This window comes from Neopelma chrysocephalum, unplaced genomic scaffold, assembly GCF_003984885.1.
Source record: "Neopelma chrysocephalum unplaced genomic scaffold, ASM398488v2 Primary Assembly neopelma1_43, whole genome shotgun sequence".
In the NCBI taxonomy this organism is placed as follows: domain Eukaryota; kingdom Metazoa; phylum Chordata; class Aves; order Passeriformes; family Pipridae; genus Neopelma; species Neopelma chrysocephalum.
In genome coordinates this window covers 1,311,072-1,335,677 of record NW_020897702.1, presented here as the reverse complement: position 1 = coordinate 1,335,677, position 24,606 = coordinate 1,311,072, and the positions used below count along the sequence as shown (strand labels likewise).

At 39.8% G+C, this 24,606-nt stretch overlaps 1 protein-coding gene across 1 annotated transcript in view; it reads right to left on the bottom strand.

Annotated features, from left to right (window-relative positions):
• LOC113964912 (coiled-coil domain-containing protein 169-like) overlaps positions 1–23,277 on the bottom strand; it is a 30,770-nt gene extending 7,493 nt beyond the window's left edge. The window contains exons 1-7 of the mRNA XM_027677696.1: positions 23,220–23,277; positions 22,247–22,688; positions 16,139–16,221; positions 15,588–15,698; positions 15,457–15,497; positions 698–796; positions 445–498 (exon numbers count right to left, since the gene is read on the bottom strand). Coding sequence (XP_027533497.1) covers positions 445–498; positions 698–796; positions 15,457–15,497; positions 15,588–15,698; positions 16,139–16,221; positions 22,247–22,688; positions 23,220–23,277 — 888 coding nt within the window. The remainder of the gene's footprint in view (positions 1–444; positions 499–697; positions 797–15,456; positions 15,498–15,587; positions 15,699–16,138; positions 16,222–22,246; positions 22,689–23,219) is intronic.
• Positions 23,278–24,606: the final 1,329 nt, after the last annotated feature.

Sequence of the window (24,606 nt, the reverse complement as noted above, 5' to 3'; positions counted from 1 at the left end):
TAATTTTGAACTGGTTGCCTAGTTTGTCTTTAAAAAAAGAAAGGAGAAATATGAAAAAGAGAAATCGATACTTAAGGCAGGTGTCGCTCCTGCTAATAATTTGCTTCTATTCTGTTCAACTGCACAGCAGTCTTGTGACTAATGGATGGGCAAGCAAGTATCAGAAAATTGCTTCAGCTTTGTCAGCTAACAGCACTTTGACTATCCTAGGGAACAATGAAACTCCAATTGATACAAAAGCAAGAAAAGTATTTAAAATTAATAAACTGTAGCAATCTTTCAATTTATAGCTCTTAACATTTTTTAAAAAGCAGCTTTTGTAACAGATTTGGTATATGAATGAAGTGATGAAACACTTTGACTTAACAGCATTAACAGATGCTGTTGCTATATTAAGAAAGTGCAATGATTTTTAAAAGTTACTGAGTCACACGCTTTTCTTACCTGTAAGATCTCTGAGAGGTACATGCGCCGCTCATCATTAGCTTTGTGGTAAGCCTACAGTTAAAGCAAGAGATACAGGCTACCATTAAACAAAATTTTTAAAAGTTGAATCACACAGGAAAACTCCAATATACAGCAGAACGTTTTTCCAGTGACATATTTTGTGGAACTATTATGTTGTGTGTTCCACACACACTGTTTGTCAGACAACATAATAGCTTTTATAGATTAGAGGCATACAGTGATTACAAACCTTTGCTTCCTGTTTCAGTCTAAGTTCATAGTCCTTTAGCTGATTCTGGAGACGACTCTTCTCTTCTTCCAGCTGTTTAAGAACCTCCTTTAAGGAACCCTGTGGTTATAGTAAATAAACAATGCTTTACAAATATTTCCATTCTGTATAAAGATGTCATCACCGTAGCCCTTATTTTTTAAGCATTATGATGTTTGTCATTCTCTTTGGTTCTTGTGCACTTTTTGTTTTCATGGTTCTGGCTGGCACACTGCAGAGACAGAAGCAATTAGCCATATATTACAATTATTAGTTATGCACTACATTTCCACTGTGTTAAAATGATGCAGGTACAGCTTTCCACACTCCTGCTCCTTGACAGATTAGCAAAGTAACCTTGTGGTGACCAGTCAGAATTGCTCCCTTCTTCTAACCAAAATTTTCTCTGATTTCAGATCTTACCAGCACATCCATTTTCAAACCACTTGCTGAGAGAGCTGCTGAACTGGCTGAAGAGGCACGTGGGATGTCAAACTCATACCAACTTGGCTAGAAAGCAGTATTTTGTGGGAACTCTATCTGTCTTAGGTGTTCAGCCATTTACCTTGCCTGCAATTGGGATAAATTAGGGTAACAGCAGTAGTCCATTTTGACTACTGGCACTGGCCAAATCTTTGCTTGCTGTGTAATGGAAGCAAAACAAGCAGGATCTCCTCCACTTCTACCATGGAAAACTGCTTCTCATAATCCTTTTTATAAACTGGTCCATTCCATCCAGTAGAGACATTCTTATAGAAGCCTCTAGCATAGATGACTTTAAATTCCTTATCTCAGAGTTTCCTCCTCCAAGCTCAGAAACAATGCACTCCAACAAAGAGGAATTTGGGCAGACACGCCAGCAGGCCTGCAAACAAGGAGCTCCTGCACAAGCTCCATCACAAAAAGAAAGCCTAGAGAGGGTGGAAACACAGACAGGTAACCTAAGAGGAATACAGAGATTGTTCAGTCAGGGATCAGGTTAGGAAAGCTAATGTCCTGATAGAATTAAATCAGGCCAGGGATGTCAAGGGCAACAAGAAAAGCTTCTATAGGTATGCTAGTGATAATAGGAAGTCCAGGGAAAATTCAGGCCCTTTCCAGAAAGAAACAGGAGACCGGGTTACCAAGGACATGGAGAAGGCTGAGGTTCTCAATTATTTCATTGCCTATGTCTTCACCAGCAAGTGAAGGGATGGCATGCAGAGTGACCTTGACAGGCTTTAGAGGTGGGCCTGTGCAAACCTCAGGAAGTTCAACAAGGCCAAGTGCAAGAACCTGCAGCTGGGTCAGGGCAATCCCAAGCACAAACACAGGCTGGGATGACAATGGATTGAGAGCAGCCCTGAGAAGAAGGACTTAGGAGTGATGGTGGATGAAAAGCTTGACATGATCTGGAAATGTTCACTTGCAGCCCAGAAAGACAACCATATCCTGGGCTGCATCATAAGAAGCGCAGCCAGCAGGTTGAGGGAAGTGACTGTCCTCTGCTCTGCTCTCTTGAGACCCCACCTGGAGTACTGCGTCCAGCTTTGGGGCCCTCAAGAAGGATGTGGACCTGCTGCATCAAGTCCAGAGAAGGGACACAAAGATCACAGAGCTGGAGCACCTATTCTCTGAAGACAGGCTGAGACAGTTAGGGTTTGTTCAGCCTGGACAAGAGAAAGCTCTATGGAGACCTTACAGCTCCTTCCTGTACCTGAAGGGGGCCTACAAGAAGGCTGGAGAGGGACTTTGTCTTACAAAGGCATGTAGTGACAGGGGTAAAGGCTTTAAACTGAAAGAGAGTAGATTTAGATTAGATATTAGGAAGAAACTCTTTACTGTGAGGCACTGGAAGAGGTTACCCAGAGAGGTTGTGGATATCCCATCCCTGGAAGTGTTTTAGGTTCGATGGGACTCAGAGCAACCTAATCTAGTGGAAAGTGTCCCTGCCCACAGCAGGGGCATTGGAACTAGATGATCTTTAAGGTCCCTTCCAACCGAAACCATTCTATGATTATTCAAGGTCAGTTTGTACCTGATTGTTCTTGTACTGAAATGTGTTTTAAGATAAATGTTCTTCCTCCCTGGTGTTTGTCCCCAGCATGTATAGACTGAAGACATGAGCATGTTTTTTGAACATTCATTTTTCTAGGATAAATAAAGTGAACTTGGCTCACAGTCAACAAGGAATCAGCTAGAAAACCTAGATGTTCCTCTGCAGTTGTATCAGCTCTCAATTCATAACCGAATTTCTTTATTATTTCCTAAATCCTTTGGTCTACACTATTAAATTTTACTCCCATTTTTAATAATCTAGCCTTCAGTGTCTTTCTTTTCCTAAACAACATCCAAATCCCAATTATATTATATAATTGGTTTCAGGAGAGAGACATCATAATCTAATTCTACTTTGTGTATCAAGGTCATGCATTAAATATTAAGATTCTTCCTAAACCTGGTCCTGGAAGAACTCTGCTTGTACTCTCCCAGCAGACTCCTTCACTAATCACTGCTATCATGTTCCATTTGCCAGCTCTTTATTCTTTCAACAAATCTACTCATTTTCATTTTCTCAATTAATCAGTCACTTCCCATGTGACATGGTGTCTTTATCAGAGGTCACAATTAATAAGATTACTATATTTATTGTGTCAACAAAGCTACTGTCTCATCACAGAATGTCAACAGGTTTGCCCACCATGAGACATTTTTAATAAATCCATGCTTCAGTTTAATTTTGCAACAATTATTTCTCTCTTTATCTTAAAACTGAAAAAAAGTGCTTTACTCCAGGACACACAACGAACACATCTTTATTAAAACCACTTGCAGATCAGTGATGTAGCAAGCCAGTTCTTTCAGAATTCTAAGGTACAGATTACCCATTTCCCTCATTTTAAGCACATCCAGCGCTTTGAGTTTTCCTTAGGATTTGGTTAGTCATTTTCTCTTCGAAGCACTTGCTGATGTTAGTTACTTTTTGCTTTGTTCTGCATTTTATTGCTTCTATCTTTACTGAAAACTTAGGCAATATATACGTTTAATTTGAAGTGAATGAATTCATTAACCCTGGTAGGCTTTTTGACTGGCTTTTCTAAAATGTTTTTGTAGATTTTAAAAATCTAAAATAGCATTCCTTCCTTTTTATCCAGTATTTTCTGATAAAATACGTTAATTATCACATCCACTGATATCTGTGCCTCATCATTATTATTATTAGCCCTTGGTTTTTAGTCTTTATTTATAAGTATCACATATGATACAATTTCTGGCAGTAATTTAATAATATTATAGCCACATTCATCCATGCAAATGTTATATTTATATCTATATCTGACTGTATGGATGGGATTTAGTCTGATGTGAGTATATCTACATTTGAGCACCAATATATGAACTGAGCTCCTCTTAAGAGCCACAGTGAAGACAATCACTGATATGCAGTGATTCATTCAGCTAAGCAGCTAAAGAGCTCAACTTAGTTGCCATCTGAGATGTTCTAGAGAGGCCAAGACATTCATGTGCGGCAGATACAACATATGGGTTGCACAAGACACATCATTCTGGAGCAGTAGTGGGCTACTCCACACTGAAACATCTGCAAGACTGTTTATACAACTATTCCACAGAAGATGTCAACCTAGATAAATCGAGATACAAATCTCTGTACTCAGCTGACTCTATTAATAAGACCTGCACTGCCTGTAGTAGGAATTAAAATATCTAGCCAAGAGGTAGACATCTATATAGACAAAACAAAATATATGTGTCCTAATGTTTAAGTAAATCATATTGTTTCAATGTATATTTCAATATTATTTCCCAATATTATTGTGACTAAACTTTGTTTTCCCTACCCATCCTCAAGATGAATTCATCCAAACAGCTGATGAAGAAAAAAACAACAACATTTATAGTAAAAGTCTCTCATATCTGCTACATACCACATCTATCACTGTTATGTTCTTTCATGACAAGTGTGTACCTTTAATACGTGTTGTCCCTTCATGTTTTCATTATCAATGCTATTGCATTCCTGGCTTGTCAGCTTCTCCCATTTGTCTGCTTAGGTCCCTTGTGTAAAATACTTATCTGTCACAGAATTTTTGTTTCTTTTTATTTCTAACACAAGAACCTCCTTAGCCAGAATAGATGAATCCTTTCACTTTTTGTACTGACCATTGCCTTAATAATCAATTATTTCTTCTCATGACCTTAATGCTTGCTAGGCCTTTATTTACCAGATTTTCTCAGTAAGCATGGAAAGGAAGAAAACATGATTCTCCAAATATTTCTGGCTTCTTTTTCCATGGAAATTTCAACTTTTTTCCCTTTTTAGCATGCAAATCTCAGATCCAGAAGGCCAGTATCCCTATAATGGTATATTTCTCAGAGAGTTTATGAATGTTTGCTAACGGTAAAAAAATTACATCTGCCTGTTTGAAATCTCGAGTCTTTTCTAGCATCTACAGATCATGGCATCTTTAATTTTTTTTGCATAATTTTCTGTATAACATGTTACTTATTGGGCTCCAAATTTTATTTTTCATTTAAAAAATCCTGGCTTTTACTGAGATTTCCCTCAGAATGATTTCTATTGAAATTAAGATTTTGAAGGAGCGTGGCAAAAGGCACAGTACTTTTAAAACATGTTGCAAGAGAGAATAACCCCTCCCGCTGTTCAATATGAAAAAAAGGAGATATAGAAGAGCTGCATCTTTGAAGAATATTTTGCACATGACTGAATTGTTATTAACTTTTATCTGTTATAACAGAGATATGAAAAACAACTTGAGACATGAAAAGAATTGAGGGGTTGTTAGGTATTTTTTCCTAATTAAAGCAGAAGTACCTTGGATGCAGATGCAAACTTTGTCCTAATACAGAGGACTTCTACAGTCAATACAGGCAATGCTGGCCAATTCAAGGAGAAAAAGTAAGCTGCAGATCAAAGAGATTTGGCTAAATTCCACTAGGGTCATGTGCTATTTCATTTCATCATCAGTGTCTCTATGGAACTAAACAAGACAGATAGAGAAGGCCTCAGCACTGTCCAACTATGAAACTAAGGTTTTTTGCTTTCTTGACCTCACTGCACATTAAAGACTATGACCATCTGATAGCATATTTTGTACAGCATATTTTGTACCACTTACTACATATTTTGTATCACCATAGTAAGCTTAAATACAATAAATACATAAGCTTATGCTGCTCTCCAGATTTGTTCTATGTAAATCCACAGCCCACTATTTATTTCCTTACTAGATTGTCCATCAGTATTATATAAGACAGCAGGACTTAGTGTTGCAGCTGTTACTTACAACAGAGCAATTTGGTATCTCCTCAGTGATGGTACTCATCTAATTTCTTTGAGTTCCTTTACTTATAAAGTAGACTACTTTTAGATCTTTTCTTCATTAGTCTTTTCAGAAGCACTGTCTATTTTTTGCTGCCAATGCAGCTGGTCCACTGCAGATGCCTGGGCATTCATTCAGCTCTGGAGCAAGGATGCTACCCAAACGCAAGCAAACAAACGAGGCACTACACTGCTTCTGATTAGCAAACATGGAAATAGGTTGATAATGTGACTGAAAGTATACAGTTACCATCCCTACAGTATCTGGGTACCTCATAAATTGTAATAAACCTATGCTTACAATTCTCCTGTGAAATAAGAAAGCTGCAAAATACTCCAAATTTACAGATTGGGAAGTGAAGCCCAAAATCAAAATAAGACTGGAGCTGACATAGCACTTCAGGAAGAATTTAACATCCTAATGTTAGTAAAGCAGTCTATGCAATGTCTTACATTCCTCACATTTGGTTTTGCTGAATAACAGGTAGGCATCTGAGCTGTTGCTGTTGTGGTTGCCCATAAGCGTAAGCTTAATTGAGCTGCTTAGTTTGCTGCTAAAAGTTTTCATGGAGTCTCAAAGCAAGGCTTCCTGGAGGTCATCTCTCTAACAGAGCACAGCCTGGCAAGGATGCTCTACCCATGCTACATGAGGAAGAAAGCACATGACCCTATCTGACAGCCTAGAATTTAACCCAGAAAGAAATTGAGTTACATTTTAGTCCTCTGCTACCCTAAGGGCTTGCATTCTCATATCTCATATCCTGAGAATGCCCTTGCCACCATCATACTTAACTACTGCTGAGATAATTTTTGAAGCTAGGCTGTTAATCAGTCAGAAATGCAAAAATTTACATGGAGGGAGAAGGGAGGAAGTGAGAAAGGCTGCAAGGTCATATCTACTTCTGGAAAGGAGGCAGATTTCAGCCACAGTTCTTGGGTATTTCTTATCAACTTCCCATTGGTTTTCCATTTTTATATGTAATCTGTTGTGAATCCCAGTCTAACTGCCTTTCTCCCAGCTAATACCTAGGAACTTTAGTCAGCTAGTTCAGCCTTTTGACTTCTGTTCCTGCATCCATGTACCTAATTGATGATGCAGAGTTCAGTAGGCAATATTGAAGATTCTATGGGAATCCAGCAACACAGATGTTCCTACTCAACCAAAAGATCTCTCCAAGTCGCCAAAGACTATTAAATGCAATTTCAAAAACAGACACTAGAAAATTTTAAATGGTAAAACTTCAGAGAGGTTCTAGAGGACTACTTTAGCCAGGCCTGGTTATAAGTTACGTACTACCCCTACTTTTAATGCAGTAACTGGAGAACTAGCTGAGTCCTTATATATCTGAAGTCTTTAGCTGCTGTACTTCAATACAAATCAAGAGAGGAGGAACACCAGCATATAAATTCAGCCAAAACATTAAGGGCTGGATTTGCCTGTCCTGAATGCTGTGGGAAACAAGCAAAAAGAAACCTCACCAAAACAAATTGAATTCTCAATGCTCATGATTGTATGAGCAGCTTAGTGCTTAGTACTGTAAAACAACACAAAAGCAAAATCTCACAGAAAACAGAGCTTAAAGCATACAGTAACACAGACTCCTAGCAGAGTTCTTGCATCACAGAAAAGCCTCAAAACAAAGCAAGGACTAGTGAGAACTCAAAAGAACCAGAAGGAGCTTCCCAAATATGCAGCACTCCCCCAGGAGAAATTGCCAACGAAACTCCAGAAGGAACCAGTGAGATGAATTCTGAAAAAGCTTATTAGAAGTAGTTTAACTGAATACTGAAGTGTTTGGGTTTTTTTAAGATAGATTCATACAGGTTTTTCTACTAAGCCTTGAATAGCTGGACAATGTATTCCTGAAAAGGAGACATAAGCTGACTAAGGCATTTAATCTGAGTTTAAGATCCTTAGTTCTCAGTAAATTGTCCACTCAGAGCAAGCTGGTAAGTTAAAAGACACATTGAGATTTTAAGTGAATACTTTCTTTATGTTGCAGAATTTTGCAGGGCTTAGCATGATTCACTTTAGGAACAATTTCTACATTAATTTTGTGTCCAACAGTGACCAAGCCCAGACTTTCACAAAGGGAACACCGATTTTCCAGTTCTTTTTTTCACACAATTTCCTTTTTACTTGACTGAAGTTACATATTTGGCTTAACACTTGCCAGAAAATGAAATTATACAGAAAGATACTGCAGTTGAATTTTAAGGCCACCCACATAAGTTGCTCTCATTCTGGATTTTTCCTTGCCCTGCTATCAGTGGCAACAGAGGTGACAATTTCTAACAATAATTACACAGCAGACAAGGTGACAAATCCTTGACATCATCAAGCAGCTCAAACTTGCTTTTATCAGAGTCCAGCTCATGCAGACTATTGATACTTATGGCAATTTGCTTCAGCTCTAATCCTCTGTAAATTTTCTTCATGAGTTAGAACAGAAGCAATATACGTATCAGTTGTGTAGAACAAAAAACAACAGAAGAAGCCTTTGCAATCCATTCTACTTGACATTTTAAATGAAAGTTTTGTTTGGAAAACAAACTCCTCCCCAACACTATGAGGTGACATTCATCGGCTGATTTAGCTGAATCTTTTAACATATCATTTTAAACTCATTAAGAGCAAAAAGAAATACTACATCTTTAGTTTTACTGAAATGGAAATTGATTTTAGATTGTTATCAATAAACTCACTAGTCATATATTACCGAAAAAATTATGCCTAAGAATTATTCATATTTTGACATCCAACATGCACTCAACATATATACACTAGATCCTGTAAGAGCTTTAGGACAGTTGAGGAAAGGTTCCATATACTTGTGTTGACCCTGGCAGGATGCCAGGTACCCACTAAAGCCACTCTCTCACTCTCCCTCTGCAACTGGACAGAGGAAAAAAAAAAACCAACAACAAAAAACAGCTAAGGATTCATGAGTTCAGATAACAGCTGAGAGAGGTCAGTTACTGATTACCTTCATGGGCAAAACAGACTCACAGTGGGGATAGTACTTATATTTATTACTTACAGGATGAGAGCAAAAGAGTGAGAAGTAAAATAATCTTAAAAACACCTTCCCTACACCCCTCCTTCCTTCCATGTTCCCCCTGCTCCCCCTCAGCAGTGCAGGGGAACAGGGAATGGGGGTTTTCATCAGTTGCTGTTTCTGCCGCTGCTCAGGGAGAGGAGTCTTTCCCCTGCTCCCATGCGGTCCCTCCCACGGGAGACAGTCCTTCATGGACCTCTCTGGTGTGAGTCCATCCCTCGGGCAGCAGTTCTTCCCAAACTGCTGTCCCGTGGGTCACTTCTCCATGGGGTGCAGTCCTTCACAAATGAGCTGCTTCACCGTTGGTCCCCCACAGGGGCCACAAGTCCTACCTGGGAAAAACCTGCTCCAGCGTGGGCTTCTGTCTTCACGGGTTGCAGGTCTGCGGCAGGACCCTGCTCCATCCTGGGCCTCCCACGGGGTCACAACCTCCTTCAGATATCCACCTGCTTCAGCATGGGCTTCTCCATGGGCTGCAGGTGGGTCTCTGCATCCCGATGGTCCTCCATGGGCTGCAGAGGCCTCAGCTCCAGTGTCTGGAGCACCTCCTGCCCCTAATTCTGCACTGACCTGTGCGTCTGCATTGTTGTTCCCATGTTCTCACTCCACTCTTTCCTGGCTGGAATTCCTTCTGCACTATACCTTTCTGTTCTTAAATATGTTATCACAGAGACATTACTATTACTCCAGATTGGTTTGGCGTTGGCCAGTGGCAGCAATCCTGTCCTGGAGCTGGCTGGCATTGGGTCCACCAGAGAGGAGAAGCTTCTAGCAGCTTCTAACAGAAGCCACCTCTGTAGCCCTCATCCCCCGCTATCAAAATCTAGCCACAAGAACCCCACTACAACTTGCCTAAATGCCAAGTGCCCCCTTGTGGTCAGCATCATCTTTAGATTCCAAACCAGACCCAGAGTGGAACTACTTTAACACAATGTAGTAAGTGTGGGATGTTGATACCCTAAATCCTTATGTCAGTGGTCTCCACAGCATTGCTCACACAGCATTGCTGACTTGGGCAGGAGGAAGTTAAAACTGAGAACTCCACCGCTGTAGTTCAGAATTGACAGAACAAGGAGTTGCTGACTGAAATGTTTCACTTACTATCTCTCCTGGTAGGCCTGAAAAAGGCTGGAGATTGCTTCCTTATACATTTTCTCTGAAAGATACCCCAGAGTCCCCACCAATTGCTAAGGAATTCTTGAGAACAACAGATAAGAATGTCACTTGACTCCAAGATTTTTCCCTGATTGTTTTCTTTGAAACATGAAGTGTATTCTGCCTCTGGGCATACCAGAGAGTGATTTGAGTAATGCAGTCTCCTGGTTTGTGCAAGGCCATCAGGAGAGACAACTAATGCCAATATGACAATTAAAGGAAAAGATGCAAATCAAAAAGGTCTCTTGGAGGAATTCAAAGTATTTATTTGAGGCCAAATGACAGGAGTAGGAAGGGGAAGTCTGGGGGGAAGCAGAATACACCTTAGGGCAACCAGACCAGACTACAGAACTTTCTCCAAAACACTTCCAAGTTTCAAGAAAAGCTAGGATACCAGATTTCTTCTTCCCATACAGCTACTGATGACTTAATCCAGGATGAGCAACAAGATTCATTTAACAGTTACTTGCTAGAATTGTCAACATTTCCTATGCAATTATAAAGTGCTGATGTTCCCTATAGGCAGTTATCAACATCTACTGAAATACAAAGTCTTCATTGCATGTTTTCACAAACTCAAGATTCCCTTCCTGTCATACTGCAATCACATATGTCTCCAGTGTGACACTGCCCCACGTTCTGCTTGCAGTTTAAAACTGAGAGCAAAACCCCTGAGGTTGTTCTGTGAGGGTCTCAGTTCTGTGGTCACTGTGCTCCCACAAAGACAGCTTTGCAAGGCAAGTATCTGGGCCCTAATGTCAGAATTTTCTCAGCTGTGGTGCTGGACATTCTGGAAAATGGTGATTATTCCCAGAAACCCTGGTTCCTTGGCTAATCTTAACTAGAGCGTTGCTAAGGCAATGCTATCAGGAGTGTGCTCTTCTGAACTGATTTTGCAGTATGTTTTTGAGTATTTGCATACTAAAGCCATTATCTTTGTTCTTGCAGAAAGGGTGAGAGAGAAAGGAATAGTTTTCTTTCTGCTTATATAGGAAATCATGCAGAGAGCATATATTTTACCAAAATTCATTTAATGAAAAAATGCAAACAAATGAAAGCAGCATGTTTAAAAGAAGTAAGTAAAATGCACATCATGTTATACTTTAGAGAGAAGGTATTCCTTCAGTAATTATTTCTGAAGTACTGTATGACACTTGTATTATTCACTGGGACATAAAGGAAATTACTGACCAAACAGTTTTCACTGTTGAAACTCCCTTGTGTTTTTCACCATTTAGGTTATTTTTAATCTGCCCTCAGTACACAAAAACGATTTTCTAAACCCTGGCTGTAACAAACTGTGTGTTCAAGGTACTGATTCTGCATTTACTGCTATGTGACACCTACATGATTTTTTTGTATTAAAAAAAAAAGGATTATCTCACATCAGTATAAGGACTTCAGAAAGATAACTGTATATTTAAATGGTTTAGTGGTGTTTTCAATGGCAAGAAATCATTCATCAATACAATTCTAACTCTAAATCAAAAATAGTGCAAGCCATCTGCAACAATTGCTGCAATTTATCAACAAAGAAAATCCCCTGTGCCTCCTTGTTCGTCACTCCAGAATTTGCATTTGTATTCTACTCTTTCATTCAGGTTTTTATAGCTTGCTGACTACCAGGGTCCCTGATGACTAATCTTTTTTTTTTTTATTTTCCCTGTAGTGCTTGATATCAAGAAAATATTTTATGCTACCTATCTCTAAATGGGTTGAATTACTGTACAGATGTGTTTTTCCCCTTCTATTCACAATAGCAGGACCTTAAATGACTAGTTGAGTGAGATAAATCTCTTTAGTATCTTTGAGATAACTCCTCTTTTAAACATAGATTAAATTGTTTAGTAAGTTAGGAATTATTAGAGGTCCTTCTAATAACTCTAACTGTATAAATCTAAGTTCATTGGGAACACAGGTTAAAAATACTTGAAAATTATATTTAATTTTCTAAATATGCTGCTCAAAACAAAATCTGCTATCTACTGTTGCAACATTATAGAAATTGTATCATCTTGCTGAAAGAATCATTTAGTGATCTTTCCACAGAGCTTCATAAAATCACAGAATCAACTTTTAAGATCATCAAGTCCAACCATTAATCCAGCACTGCCAAGTCCACCATTAAACCATGTCCCCAAGTGCCACATCATTAGGGATGGTGACTCAACCACTTCCCTGGACAGCCTGTTCCAGTGCTTGACAACCCCTCTTGTGAAGAGGTTTTTTTTCCTTTGCAATACACATAGGAAATATATTTTCATATAGGAACATATTCCTATTCATATGCAACTTCAAGTTGAAAACTAAATATCAGAGTGTACTTTTGATTTTTACAGACACATACACTATGTTTTATATACCCAGCATCTACATTTTTACTTTGAGCAAATATATATTGATGACTGACTGAAAACTCTTTGTTTTTCTACTCACTCACCAGATCTCTCTTTTATTCTCATCTGTGAAAAAGCTAAATATTTCCCCCTAGTCCCCTGAAAACTCTCAAAAATACAAAAAAGGATTTTAACAAATCTACATGCTTAAACACCACAAAATTTTCTGTGCATTTTTACCAATGTTTTACCTCCTAAAAATATATTAAAAAAGAAAAAGCAGCTCTACCTTCCCCAAGAGTATCTGTAAATATACACTGACTATTCTGATAGCTTCAGTAAAAAAAAGCCAAAAAGTAAGAACCCAGAAAACAAACAAACCAGCAAAACCCACAAAATACATCTATTTTCTTCTGCTCTTTCCATCTCCCAAAAATCAAAACAAGATAAAAATTAAACATTTCACTAAATCCTTAAGCACTCTTCTTTCCTTTCCAGCTAGCAAACAGGAGAATGTATTAACATTCAGCTGGAAGACTGAAGGAAGGACTTGAAACTGCAGAAGAAAAAGTCATGGCATTGCATGCGGGCTCCAGGCTTGCCCAGTCTTCACAAAGTAAGCCTAGGACTCTTCAACCTGTCTTCTAGACTCCAGGCAAGTATGAACCTTTCAGCTGTGCTGGCATTCTTTCCTTTATGGGAACAGTAATCAAACCTCTCTAAACCATAACTCACCATAATTGGTGAGGAGGCAATGCCCTATTTAGTATGGATTAGAAATGTACTGGACTGGTGAAGCCCAGCTTCCAGTAAAGGAGATTATCTCACTGGTAATGTCTCTTGGAGTGCTTGGCAAGGTGTAATTGGATTGGTTAAGAGAGTACTAGCAATTGGATGGAAATAAACACTTCTGATACTGTAAGCATGCACGTCAATCTGTGCTTTACAGGCTGACAGGAATAACATTGTCTGAAACCGTAAATATTCTAGATCAATATTCTGTCTTCAAGACTTTTCTTCAAACTCAGTTGTATTTTTAAACCAATTCAGTGAAACAGAAAAGTGAAATGTGAAAGATTTTGTTCTCTTTTTAATTGGCTGTTTAGAATAAAATATGTCCTGCCTACCTAGAAAACACCATGGTCTTAGCACAACACTAAAACTGGCAAAAATGTTTACTGTCTGAAAGCCGTGGATCAGATTAGAAAAAGCAGTTAATTATTCACACCCTGCTTACAACAGATAATCATTCCCACTAATAGAGCATGCAGCCTCCTCTAGGCTCAGTAAACTCCCATTAATTTTCAGAATCCGAAGCACAAAAAAAGTCAGATGGTAACACTTCTGTAAGCATAAGCAACACAAGTAAAAATCCTAAGAGCCCTCCATTGTAATGTTCATTATCCCTGCCTATGCTAAAAGGCATTTTCACATCTTTATCTACCTTCCCTATTTCTAAAAGTGGGTAAGAAGCAGAAAAGGTGTCAAAGATTTCAGCAGATGGCAGATTAAGGAAAAAGTCATTCTGAATCTAAAATGATTTGCACTTCATTTTCCACTTTAGAAGACAAAATGGCCAAAATATTTGCTGGTTTTTTCTTGCTGTTTTTATCTCAAGATTGCTTTGTTGAAATACAGGGTATGAAGTAGGTGTGATAAGGAATAAAATTTAAAAAATTAAAACAGATATTTCCTTTATTGATGCAAAAATTTACTGTACAATGAGGAATTTTCCAGTGACTATACTATACAAAATGTTACTGCAACTATTCATCTATGTTATCACAGTTGATACAAAATTGGGAGTACTGACTGATACAAGAGAGGATAGCGTTGCAGTTTAGAGGGGCCTCAACAGGCTGCAAAAATAGGCAGACAGGAATCACATAAAGTGGGAAATGCAAAGTCCTGGCCTGGGGGAGAAGTATCCTAGGCAGCAGTACATGCTAGGGCTGACTGCCTAGAAAGTAGCTTGGGAGAGAAAGACTTTGGGGTCCTGATGAACAAGGTAACCACAAGAAAGCAATGCTTCTTTCTGCAAAGGTGGCCAATGGCCATCTGGGGTGCATTAGGAAGAACTTTGCCAGCAGCTCAAGGGAGGTAATCCATCCCTTCTCCTTAGCACTGGTCAGACATATCTGAAGTGATGGATCCGGTTCTGGACTCCTCCGTACGAGAAAGATTGGACTTCCTGGAACAAGTCCAGTATGGAGCTACGAAGATGATTAAGGAACTGGAGCATCTGACAGATAAGGAGAGAGCTGCCACAGTTCGGTCCAGGGAAGAGAAGGCCTAGGGCTCCTTATCAAGGTGTATGAATATTTGATGGGAAGGAATGAAGAAGAGGGAGCCAGGCTCTCCTCAGTGGTGCCCAGTGAGAGGACAAGAGGCAGTAGGCACAAACTGAAAAGTGCAAAATTCCATTTGGTCACTACTAAGAATATTTTTTTATTGTGAGAGTGGTCAAACACTAAATGATTCCATGATTTGGTGACCAAGGTTTAACATTTTCCCATCTATTTTTAGAACTACTATTTTCAGTCCAGCGACTCCATCTCACGTGCCTTACTGCAGATTCAACCATAAAACCTTTACTCAGTTAAAAATTTCACTACATGATTCTACCCAACATTTGGGTCTTATGTACCTTCTACTTAAGGATTTTATTCTACATTTTATAAACTTATAAGCAACTGCACACCTGAAAAAATACAAACATAAGCAGGACTGATTGTTTTGGCTTCTAGACCAGGTTGCTGCTATTTTTTGTCATGAAAAAACAAAGCCTAAACAAGTTTTTCAATTACACTGTGATTTGTTGTTGAGCCAACTAAATGTCACAGTACTCACCACAGGCATATGATCAAATGTGCGAACAATGGACAATTTATCTACAAATAAGCAGAAAATGTGACCTGTTGATATAATGTCAACATATAAGCAATAATTCTATTGAAAAAGTTATGAATATCCATTTCTACCTGCTGGATTTCCACGAATAAGCTCCACCTTATCTTGAAGGATTTTAATTTGCCTTTCCAGCTGTTTGTTCAATTCTACTTGTGTCTCATATCTGGTTTTCCATTCATTACCTTAAAAAAAATAGAGAATTATTATATTTCCCAGATTATTTCATGTAATTTTAAGCAAAAGAATTGTTTAAAACTGTTCTTTTTAACTAACTGAAGACTGAGAAAGTTATTAATCCTCATAACGAGAATCTTTGCATACAAAACAGCCTGAAAATATAAATCAAGGAAAATTTTCACTGGGCTTACTGTGGCCAGAATATTAACCAACTCATGTTATTCATGTTATTCATAGTTTCATTAATAATTAACAAAAAAAAAGCTAACATGGCTGCATGTAGCATTCCTTAATTTCAGATTTGAAACACCACAGTCATGTTTGAAAAGGGAAAACTTAAATTTCCAAATAAAAATTTGAACCTCTATACTGTAAGGGTTTCCCAAAAGAATAAATTTTCTGTGTTTCCTAATCAATTAGCAAGACTCTGTTGTAATTCACTTACCTTCATCTTCAATACTGTTAAGTCTTTTTTCCAGTTCTGTTACGGTGTTTCTCAGTTTAAATATTGAGATTTCAAGCATCTGCCTGTGGTATTTAAAAGAGGCAATAAATTGGCTATTGCATTAGTCCTGTTACTGAAATTAGAAAAAACAGATCAAATATATTTTCAGAAGAAGTATCTATTGGTCATTCCTATGTAATTACATTATCTTGTCCATTTTTAAATGTTCTTTTCTCTATGGATACTACAGTGCCTTAGAAGCATTTCTACTTTGTGAATAAGACTGCTTCCATAAAAACCCAAGACTGACATTTCCTAAAATAAAATAATTTTCTAACAGATCATCAGAATTAAACAAATGTAGAGAAAACACTGGCCTTAATTTTTCATCTAAAAGAAAATTAACATGTTTTTTAAAACAAGAATATGCCTGAGAGATGTACTAGTTGAAGTTGTGAATTACTACTTCATTTTGACTCACTGTTCAATGATTAAGTCATTTTCTAAATTGCACCCATAACAAAACCAATCAAAACAAACCATGTTCTATGACTATCAGAAAAGAAAGCCAGTAATTAAAGTGAGTGTTAAAAAAATACACAGTAGCTAAAGCTACAATTTTTTTTCAGTACCTTAATATTGAAGGAAAAAGTACTTTTGCCTATTGATTAATTCTGTATATGGGTCAGCCAGGCAGTGAAAAGTACCATGAAAACCAGGCTCTTTCTATCTTGGAAGGTATGACCAGAAGCAGAAGGCAGCAGAGGACTTTGATGCATCAGATATGCTGGGTGACTCTTATCCTTCAAAGTGGCAAGATGGTAGTTTAGTGTGTTACAACGCATCATATGATCTTGATCACGTCAAGAGGAAATTACTGCTAAGTTGTTGACCATATTTATGCCAGTTCTTTGAGGAGATGCCTTTGGAGAAATGCTTCTGCCTGTGAGATCTCAGACCACATCAGGAGGGGTGCAAGCAAAACACAACACACTAAAATGCAAAAGCAATTTGTGGTTTTGTTCTTTAAAGTTAAATTTGGAAGACCAAGATTTCAAAAAGCAACCAATGGTTCCTGGGTGCCTCAATGTTTCAGAGCCCAAACTGAGATAGTCCAAAAGAACCGAGAACACAACCCTGCAAATAAAGCCCTTTTGAAAATGCTCTACAATATCAATATGACAATTGATATCTTTGAAACCCTAGCCTAGTTCATTAAAACATGCAACAGAGAAAATTATTGTGCTTTATATTTGTTTCATGGGGGGAGCGTTTTTTTTAAAGCAGAGCTTCCATTGCCAACATAGATCTTCATTTTCCTAATAGCTCATGAGCAATGCTCTTCAAGAAACAGTTATCTAGCCTATGAGAAATCAGAGCTCTGATAACAGAGATGATGACTGAGAAACAGTATCACCTCTTGAACTCCTTGCACCAACCTTCAGTAGATGACACTTTTTCATAGCTTGAAACAACAGATTTCAACTGGAAACAAATCAACTGATCATAAGGAACTAAGAGCTATGCTTGGAATAAGGACAGCTGAAGAGCTGAAATAGTAAAGAAACGTAAAGAAGAGTAATTTAAGGTAATTCAAGTACGATTTCAGTGAAAGAAATACCCTGTGGAACAGTAAGACAGACATCTTGAATGTGGTAAGGAAGAGCTGGGTCTTCCAAGCCCTCCTTGCTCCACTGCTCTTTTTGCCCCTAGCAACATTAAATTAGAGAGGAAAAGAAATAATGACAGCATTGGTAACTTGCTGGAGACAAAAAAGGATGTCCTTTTGGATAAAACCCAGCCAAAGATAGCCTTGAAACATCAGTCAAAAAGCTTAGATGCAGGAAAACCAAAGGAAATCTGATTGCTGCTGGCTGTTTGCTCTCACTCCAAATAAAAGAGGCAGATGGCTAGGAAGAAGAAAGACAAAATCTTACTACATTGCTGCTATCATTCTGACACAAATAGATAAGGTTTCTGCAAAGCATATTCTATCAACCTCTCAGAGTTTGGAAAAGAGGAAATCGTGATGACAGTGAGTGCTAAAATTAAATTTTTTGAAGGAAATAACACTGAAAATTAGAAACATTTAAAGCTGTAACCAGAGCTGAGCTGTACCAAAATGAAATTGTTTTCCTTTTCAAAGAAATCTCAACTAAGTGCTCAGATGGATGCAGAGGGATAAGACATGAAGAAAGAGTTCTTTAAATCCAATGTTTTCAGGTTTTAATTTCTGTTAATTCCAAGACTATATACAATATTTCTCACATTAGATTTTATTATTCTTTCTGCACCATTAGCAAAACTGCAAGCCAGATTCCAATTATATTTTGTCCTGATGAACATATCTACAGAAATGATAAATTGTCAGGTGTCACACTGTAATTGCTACACTGACAGAAAGTCTTATTTCCATTTGGCAACAGAAACCCATTTAAAAAAACTAATTGTTATTAAACATTTAATACTCCAATAGCACTCAGAATGCATCCAGGGTGGAACCTTTCTATTTTAGTCAATGTATGTGCGGTAAAATACAATCCCTTTTCTGGCAGACAAAGGATGTAGAAATACACCACTTTGACCAACTCAGTAAATATTTCAACTTTTTAATGTATCAGAGTATTTTGCATTTCTGGAATTATTTCTAATTGTGATAGGAAGTGGTGGTCATGTCATGTATCTGTTAGTGCGAATTTAATGCAGCTGTGTACAGTTGCCTGCCTGCCCAGAGACTTGATCTGTACTTAGAGGGACTGCGCTGTGATTTTACCTGCAACCTTACGTGTTAAACATAATGAGACACATTCAAGGCCTATAAATCTTTTCCATGTCAATGGACAATTTATAGTCATCACAGCAGAAAGCCCATAAATCCTGAAAGATCACATTTAAGTCATCAGGGGAACTTAACAACATCCTTGCATACTAAGCGTAACAAGAAAGCTCCTGTGAGAAAAGGAGAATAAAAGTGCAGTTCAGATAAGCAGGCTCTGATTGAAACTACAAAAGAGAAAAAAATGCTAAGTTTCTTTTTAAGGCAGTGTACAGGTGCTATTTTACTTGACAATGACAGCCACTTAGGATGAAAGCCATTTCCCTGCACGTTTTGCTACCCAGACCTGGATATCTGGTACATGTATCAAGCTTCGGCTGCCCGAAGCAATTTTCTATAGTGGAGAGAGAAACCAGTGAAACATTACAGGAGAAGCTCAGGGCAAGTCATCAGTTCTAGGGCATCAGCTCAGTAATATGGCAGACCTTTATTGAGTCCCGTAGAAGACAAAATGCATAGATGCCTTCAGAATCTATAAACAAAGCAGAAACAATATTGCACAGTGCAGAGGCACCACATGGAAGAGCACATGCAGTATTGAAAGCTATAGACTTGTGACACTTGCAGTCAGCAGTGTGCTGGGAAAAGGCTGCAGCTTTCCTGGCAAGAAAAGCCACAGAAAATGAAATCTCATAAGCTGAATTTACACACAATTCCATCAATATTCATAAATAGCTGCCATGAATAAATATATGTCTTTAAGACCTCTTTGTCTGTTAAGGATACTGCAGTATTTTGTGCCTTTTCTCTCGCTCTCTCTGAAACATTTGTCACGACATTTCCCTATCGAAACCTGTACTGAATCTTGATTACGACAATTCAGAGTCACATTTAAGCTGACTTCCACTAGAGTCAGAAAAGATTTTGAAAGATTTCACACTAGATCCACAATCATTGAGAATCAGTAGGTACTTTAGAGACAGACTCCTTACACACATGGATGATTTAATTTATTCTGTGAAGAAAAAAATCTCCTCATGACTGTTAAACGAGAGTGGTAGATGGGCTGTTAGCAAACTGCTTAAATGGCACAATAATCAAATAAGCCAGTAAAAAGACAACAAGTGTGAGATGGCTGTGAAGGAATGCAGACGTCCATTTGCAAGCCACTCATCCTCAGCTCGCTTTATACCCAAGGGAAAGAAACTGGCACCTGCTAGGGTGTGAGTCATCTCATGCTAGAACAGCCAGGCAAAGTAGGTCAGATGAATCACACCTTCCAAAAGCCTTTCTGTATTCACTGACTATACATGTCACCAGTCTAACAAGCCTGGTCATTGGCAATTATGTTGAATAAATAATTCCTGTGAAATTGCCAATAATGGTATTGTCTCTTTGTATACACGAGAAATACACAGGAAACAGCTGTAGAATCCACCTGGAGCACCTTTTACAGCCATGCCATCACTGTTAAGGATTTTATTAAATATATATTTTGCTTCCATCAGTGAATAAGTCACCACAACTTGACCTGAACTTTGGGCACAGTCTTGCAGAAGATCCTCAGGGATATTAGCAAGAACTTAAGGTACATAAATAATCCAGGTTTTCATTAATTAAAAAAAAATATAAATTCAAGCAGTGAAACAAAGCCAATACAATTCTACTTTTTACCTGAACACCAATAATACCAGGATCATGTGTCAGGTAAAAGAACTGGTACATGCAGAGGATAACTGATATATTACACTGACACACTACTAAGTCAGGGAACTTAGTGAAATGAAATTTGCTTACACGGTGGTGCAAGTATGTCCAAACTCCTTTTTGTGCCATTTTGAATACAGAAGGTTCCTATAACCATTCTCACTTTGTTAATATTGGTTTCCCCCTTTCCATTTGTGAATAAACCTTTTATAAAGTCCATAACTGCAGGACTAGTTTGAAGAGATCTGCAGTTCAGACACTGAAAGAAACACTGTTCAGGGGAAAAATCAGTATGAACAGAATGCTTGAAAATAGTAAGGAAATGTAAATATCAAGGGTCTGAATTAAGGCCGCATGGGAGCTTCTGACATTTCCTAAGTTTTAATTTACTAACACTCAAAAGGCAATCATGCTGTTTAACATAGGGGAAAAATTTATAACTTCCTAAGCAAACTGGGGAAAAACCAACCTAGAATGCCATGGCATGAGCATCAACAATCCTCACAGCACTGAAACATTTGCTGCTTAAGCAAGGGTACTGACTGCTAACAGTAACAAATCCTCATCTCTGCAAACTGCACTACAGAGATGCTGTACCTTCCCTGTAAATTGCAGAGCTATTTACTGACAGCAGAGAGGGCTGAAAATCCAGCTTTCCAGTTTTACTCAAAACCATGGAAAAAACAGTGTATAAAGAGCACCTCATCGTCCATTTTATTCATCTTCCGCCAACGAGGCATGCACCCATGTGAGGGCTCCTCTGTTCTTCCTCCAACATGGCTTCCAATCACAGAGTACTGTTTTGCCTTGGATCCATTTAATTCTCTGGTATGGGACTGTGTTTTGGATTTGTGATGAAAACAGTGTTGATAACACAGGGATGTTTTAGTTACTGCTGAACAGTGTTTACACTGTGTTAAAGCCTTTTCTGCTTCTCACACCAGCCCACAAGCGAGTGGGCTGGGGGAGCACAAGAAGTTGGGAAGGGACACATACAAGGCAGCTGATCCCAACTGACCCAAGGGATATCCTATACCATGTAATGTCATCTTTGGAAATAAGAACTGGGGTGGTGGGGCTTGGTGGGGCTGCCTTGCTTCGGAAAAGGTATTAGCCCGCTGGTGGTGAGCACCTTGGGGTTTTTTAATCATTTACTATTCTTGGGTTTCTTTTTTATCTTTTCTTTTGCCTTTGTCTCAACCCACAGATTTTCTCACCTTTACCCTTCCGATTCAATCCCCCATCCCACTGGGAGGGGAGGGGAGCGAGCGAGGGGCTGTGTAGTGTTCAGCTGCCTGCTGGGTTAACTGCAGCTGGTCCTATTCTCCTTTTCGGCTGATATTACTTATCCTGCTTCTTCAGGCTCCTTGTCCCACCCCCAGCCCTCGGGCCAGCCCTTCCTATTACGCACCAGCCGTAGGCGCGGTTCCACCACAGCCGTGCCAGGAAGATCCCCGCTCCCCCAGCCAGCTCCCCGCACACCGCAGCGCCCAGAGCACCCGCCCGCGGCAGAAGTCGCCATTTTGCCGCAAGGAGGCGGCGGGCGGCCCCGCACGGGCGGTGCTGTGGAGCGGCTCCCGGGGCCGCTGCGATGTGGCCTCGCCCTGTCCCCCGCCCGCACTCACTTCTTCCGCCTCTCCCGCCCCAGCTCCAGGCGGTCGGGCTTAGCCGCCCGCCGCTCGCCGCCTTCCCCCATTGCGGCCGCCGGTGCCCGCCCCGCCCGCAGCCTCCGCGTCGGCCGGCGTTGCGCAGGGCGACGGCTGCGAGCGCCCGGCGGAGCCTGAGGGAGCGGCGCGGTGGGGCCAGAGGCGGGCGGCAGGGTGGCAGTGCCGACCCCCGGCTCAGGCACTCCTTCCTCCGCAGCCCATGTGGCTCTCCCGCTGCTCAGGGGGAGACGGGGCCGGGCGCGACCGGCAGCCGGTGTCATGTTGATCTGCTCCGGCCCCGGCGTGCGCTGCCGCGTCCCGTTTGCCCGCGTGTGCAGCGGCGCTCGGCCGCCGCTGCCGGGACGGCCCCGCGTATGAGGCCCTTCTCTGCCCTCTGACCAGCGAAACCCCCGGCACGTGGCTCGGGCAGCACCAGAAATTGATGGGAAAAACACGAAACAGCTTTGGCCCAGTTACAGAGGCCATGTAGGGAGAACTGTTGTGCCGAACATAATTTGGGGAAACATGGGTATGTGCCGGTTGTTTTAAGAACACTTACTCTGGATGGAAAGTAGCACGGTTTTAAATAAACGCTGTGGCCCACGTGTGAAATCAGGCACAGTGTGGCGGAGCCCGGTCTTACCACGTGCCTAGTGTGTATTTAGCACCCTCAGTAATTGTGATCTGTGTTGTGCACAAACTGGTTTGGCAGACCCTAACTTGAGACACAAAAGCTTGGAATAATCAGGTCTTAACACTGATCAAGTCAATGGAGTTTGTTAGTCAGTATATAACGGCAAATATTTATCTCTTACCTTGGTCTGGATTCATACTTAAAAAATGTTTGATGTTTCATTTTTCAAACAAGAAATTTTAGATCAGTTCATGGCATTCTCAAGGTAAAGATTTCTGAGTTAATCTATCAGTTTTAATGCTGCAAGAGTGACATCACCTCTGTCAGGTTCTTCATGCCACCTTCTCCCATCTGCTTCAGTGTCAGCTCTTGACATTTACGCAACTCTCCAATGAGCCAGTACAGCTCCTGAAACCCTGAAAACTTACATCAGCGAAAATGTTTAATGTTTGTAGTTTCTGTTGGTTGGTGAGCTGAAATGGCTCACCAGCTGCACAGAAAAGCACCAGGCTTTATGCAAGGGACAGGGTTAAAGTGGGAGTGATTAGTGCACTCTTAGATCAACAGATGGTGAACTATCTGTTCACTTTCTCAGGAAGGAGATGGACTGTAATTTTCCTTTACTGATATACTGTGAAAAAATGAAGGGTGTAGTTTCTCAGTTCACTAAGTCTGTTGCATGAGTAGCGAGCCAAATGCAACAGCCCTACCACTTGTTGGGTAACAGAGGCACTGCTTTTAAAATTTAAAACATGGGTTATGTATCAACATTACTTTAACATAGCATAAATCAGTACTGCCATCCAAAAGCCAGCCCTGAAATGTTGTGAATTGTAATCCTAAAGTGGTAGTGTGTGACATTGGAATGGGCCAATCAACACCTCTCTGCGAGGCACTAATCCAGAAGGATCTAATGTCTGGGAGTAGAACAGTAGGAATGGGGCTGGGAAGCTTGATTCTAAGAAGAAAAAGTCATTGTAATTTCACTTGTCTGATATATATTAGAGCAGAATTTGAGTCTCAAGTTATAACTGATGCTATCAGCTAATCAGTGAATTATCACGAGGTGTGGATTGAACTAAAAATTTTCTGAAATAATTTAATCAAGAAACAAATTGAAGAAGAGTTCTGCACTGTAACTGCATTTAAATTTAGCTGCTCATTTTGCCTTCATGTTTTACTGAGTGCTACCATTTTAAATATTCATATTGACAACACATTTCATGCCAAACCAGTAATTTAAGTAATGACTTGGACCTACGTTAGCATTCATAACTAACTCAGGATACTGAATCTTAGCAGCAAAGGTGCTAATCAGTAACCATTTTTCTTGTTACCAGTTTTTGTGAACAACTGCTTCAAGATTAATTTAACCAGCCTGAAGGATTGTTCTCCACAAGGAGGGCACATTCATAGATCTCAGAAAGAGCCCTGGAATCAGAAGGAAGTCTGAGAACAGAGGGCACAGGGGAACTGAGAGCTCTTTCCCAATCACAGTGTGTATCTCCACTCCAGGAGACTTTCATTTGACCTCCTGTTCAGGATACTTTCAGGTCTCAGCCTCAACTCAGGGATTACCAGGTGTCTTAACTAGGTAAGCTCTCAGGAACTAGGTCACCATGCACATAAAGATGTGCCCAGACCACACCGGTGGGGTTGGTACAGGACACGAGGTCTGTGTGCTTCGCCTGATGGTTTGGAAACT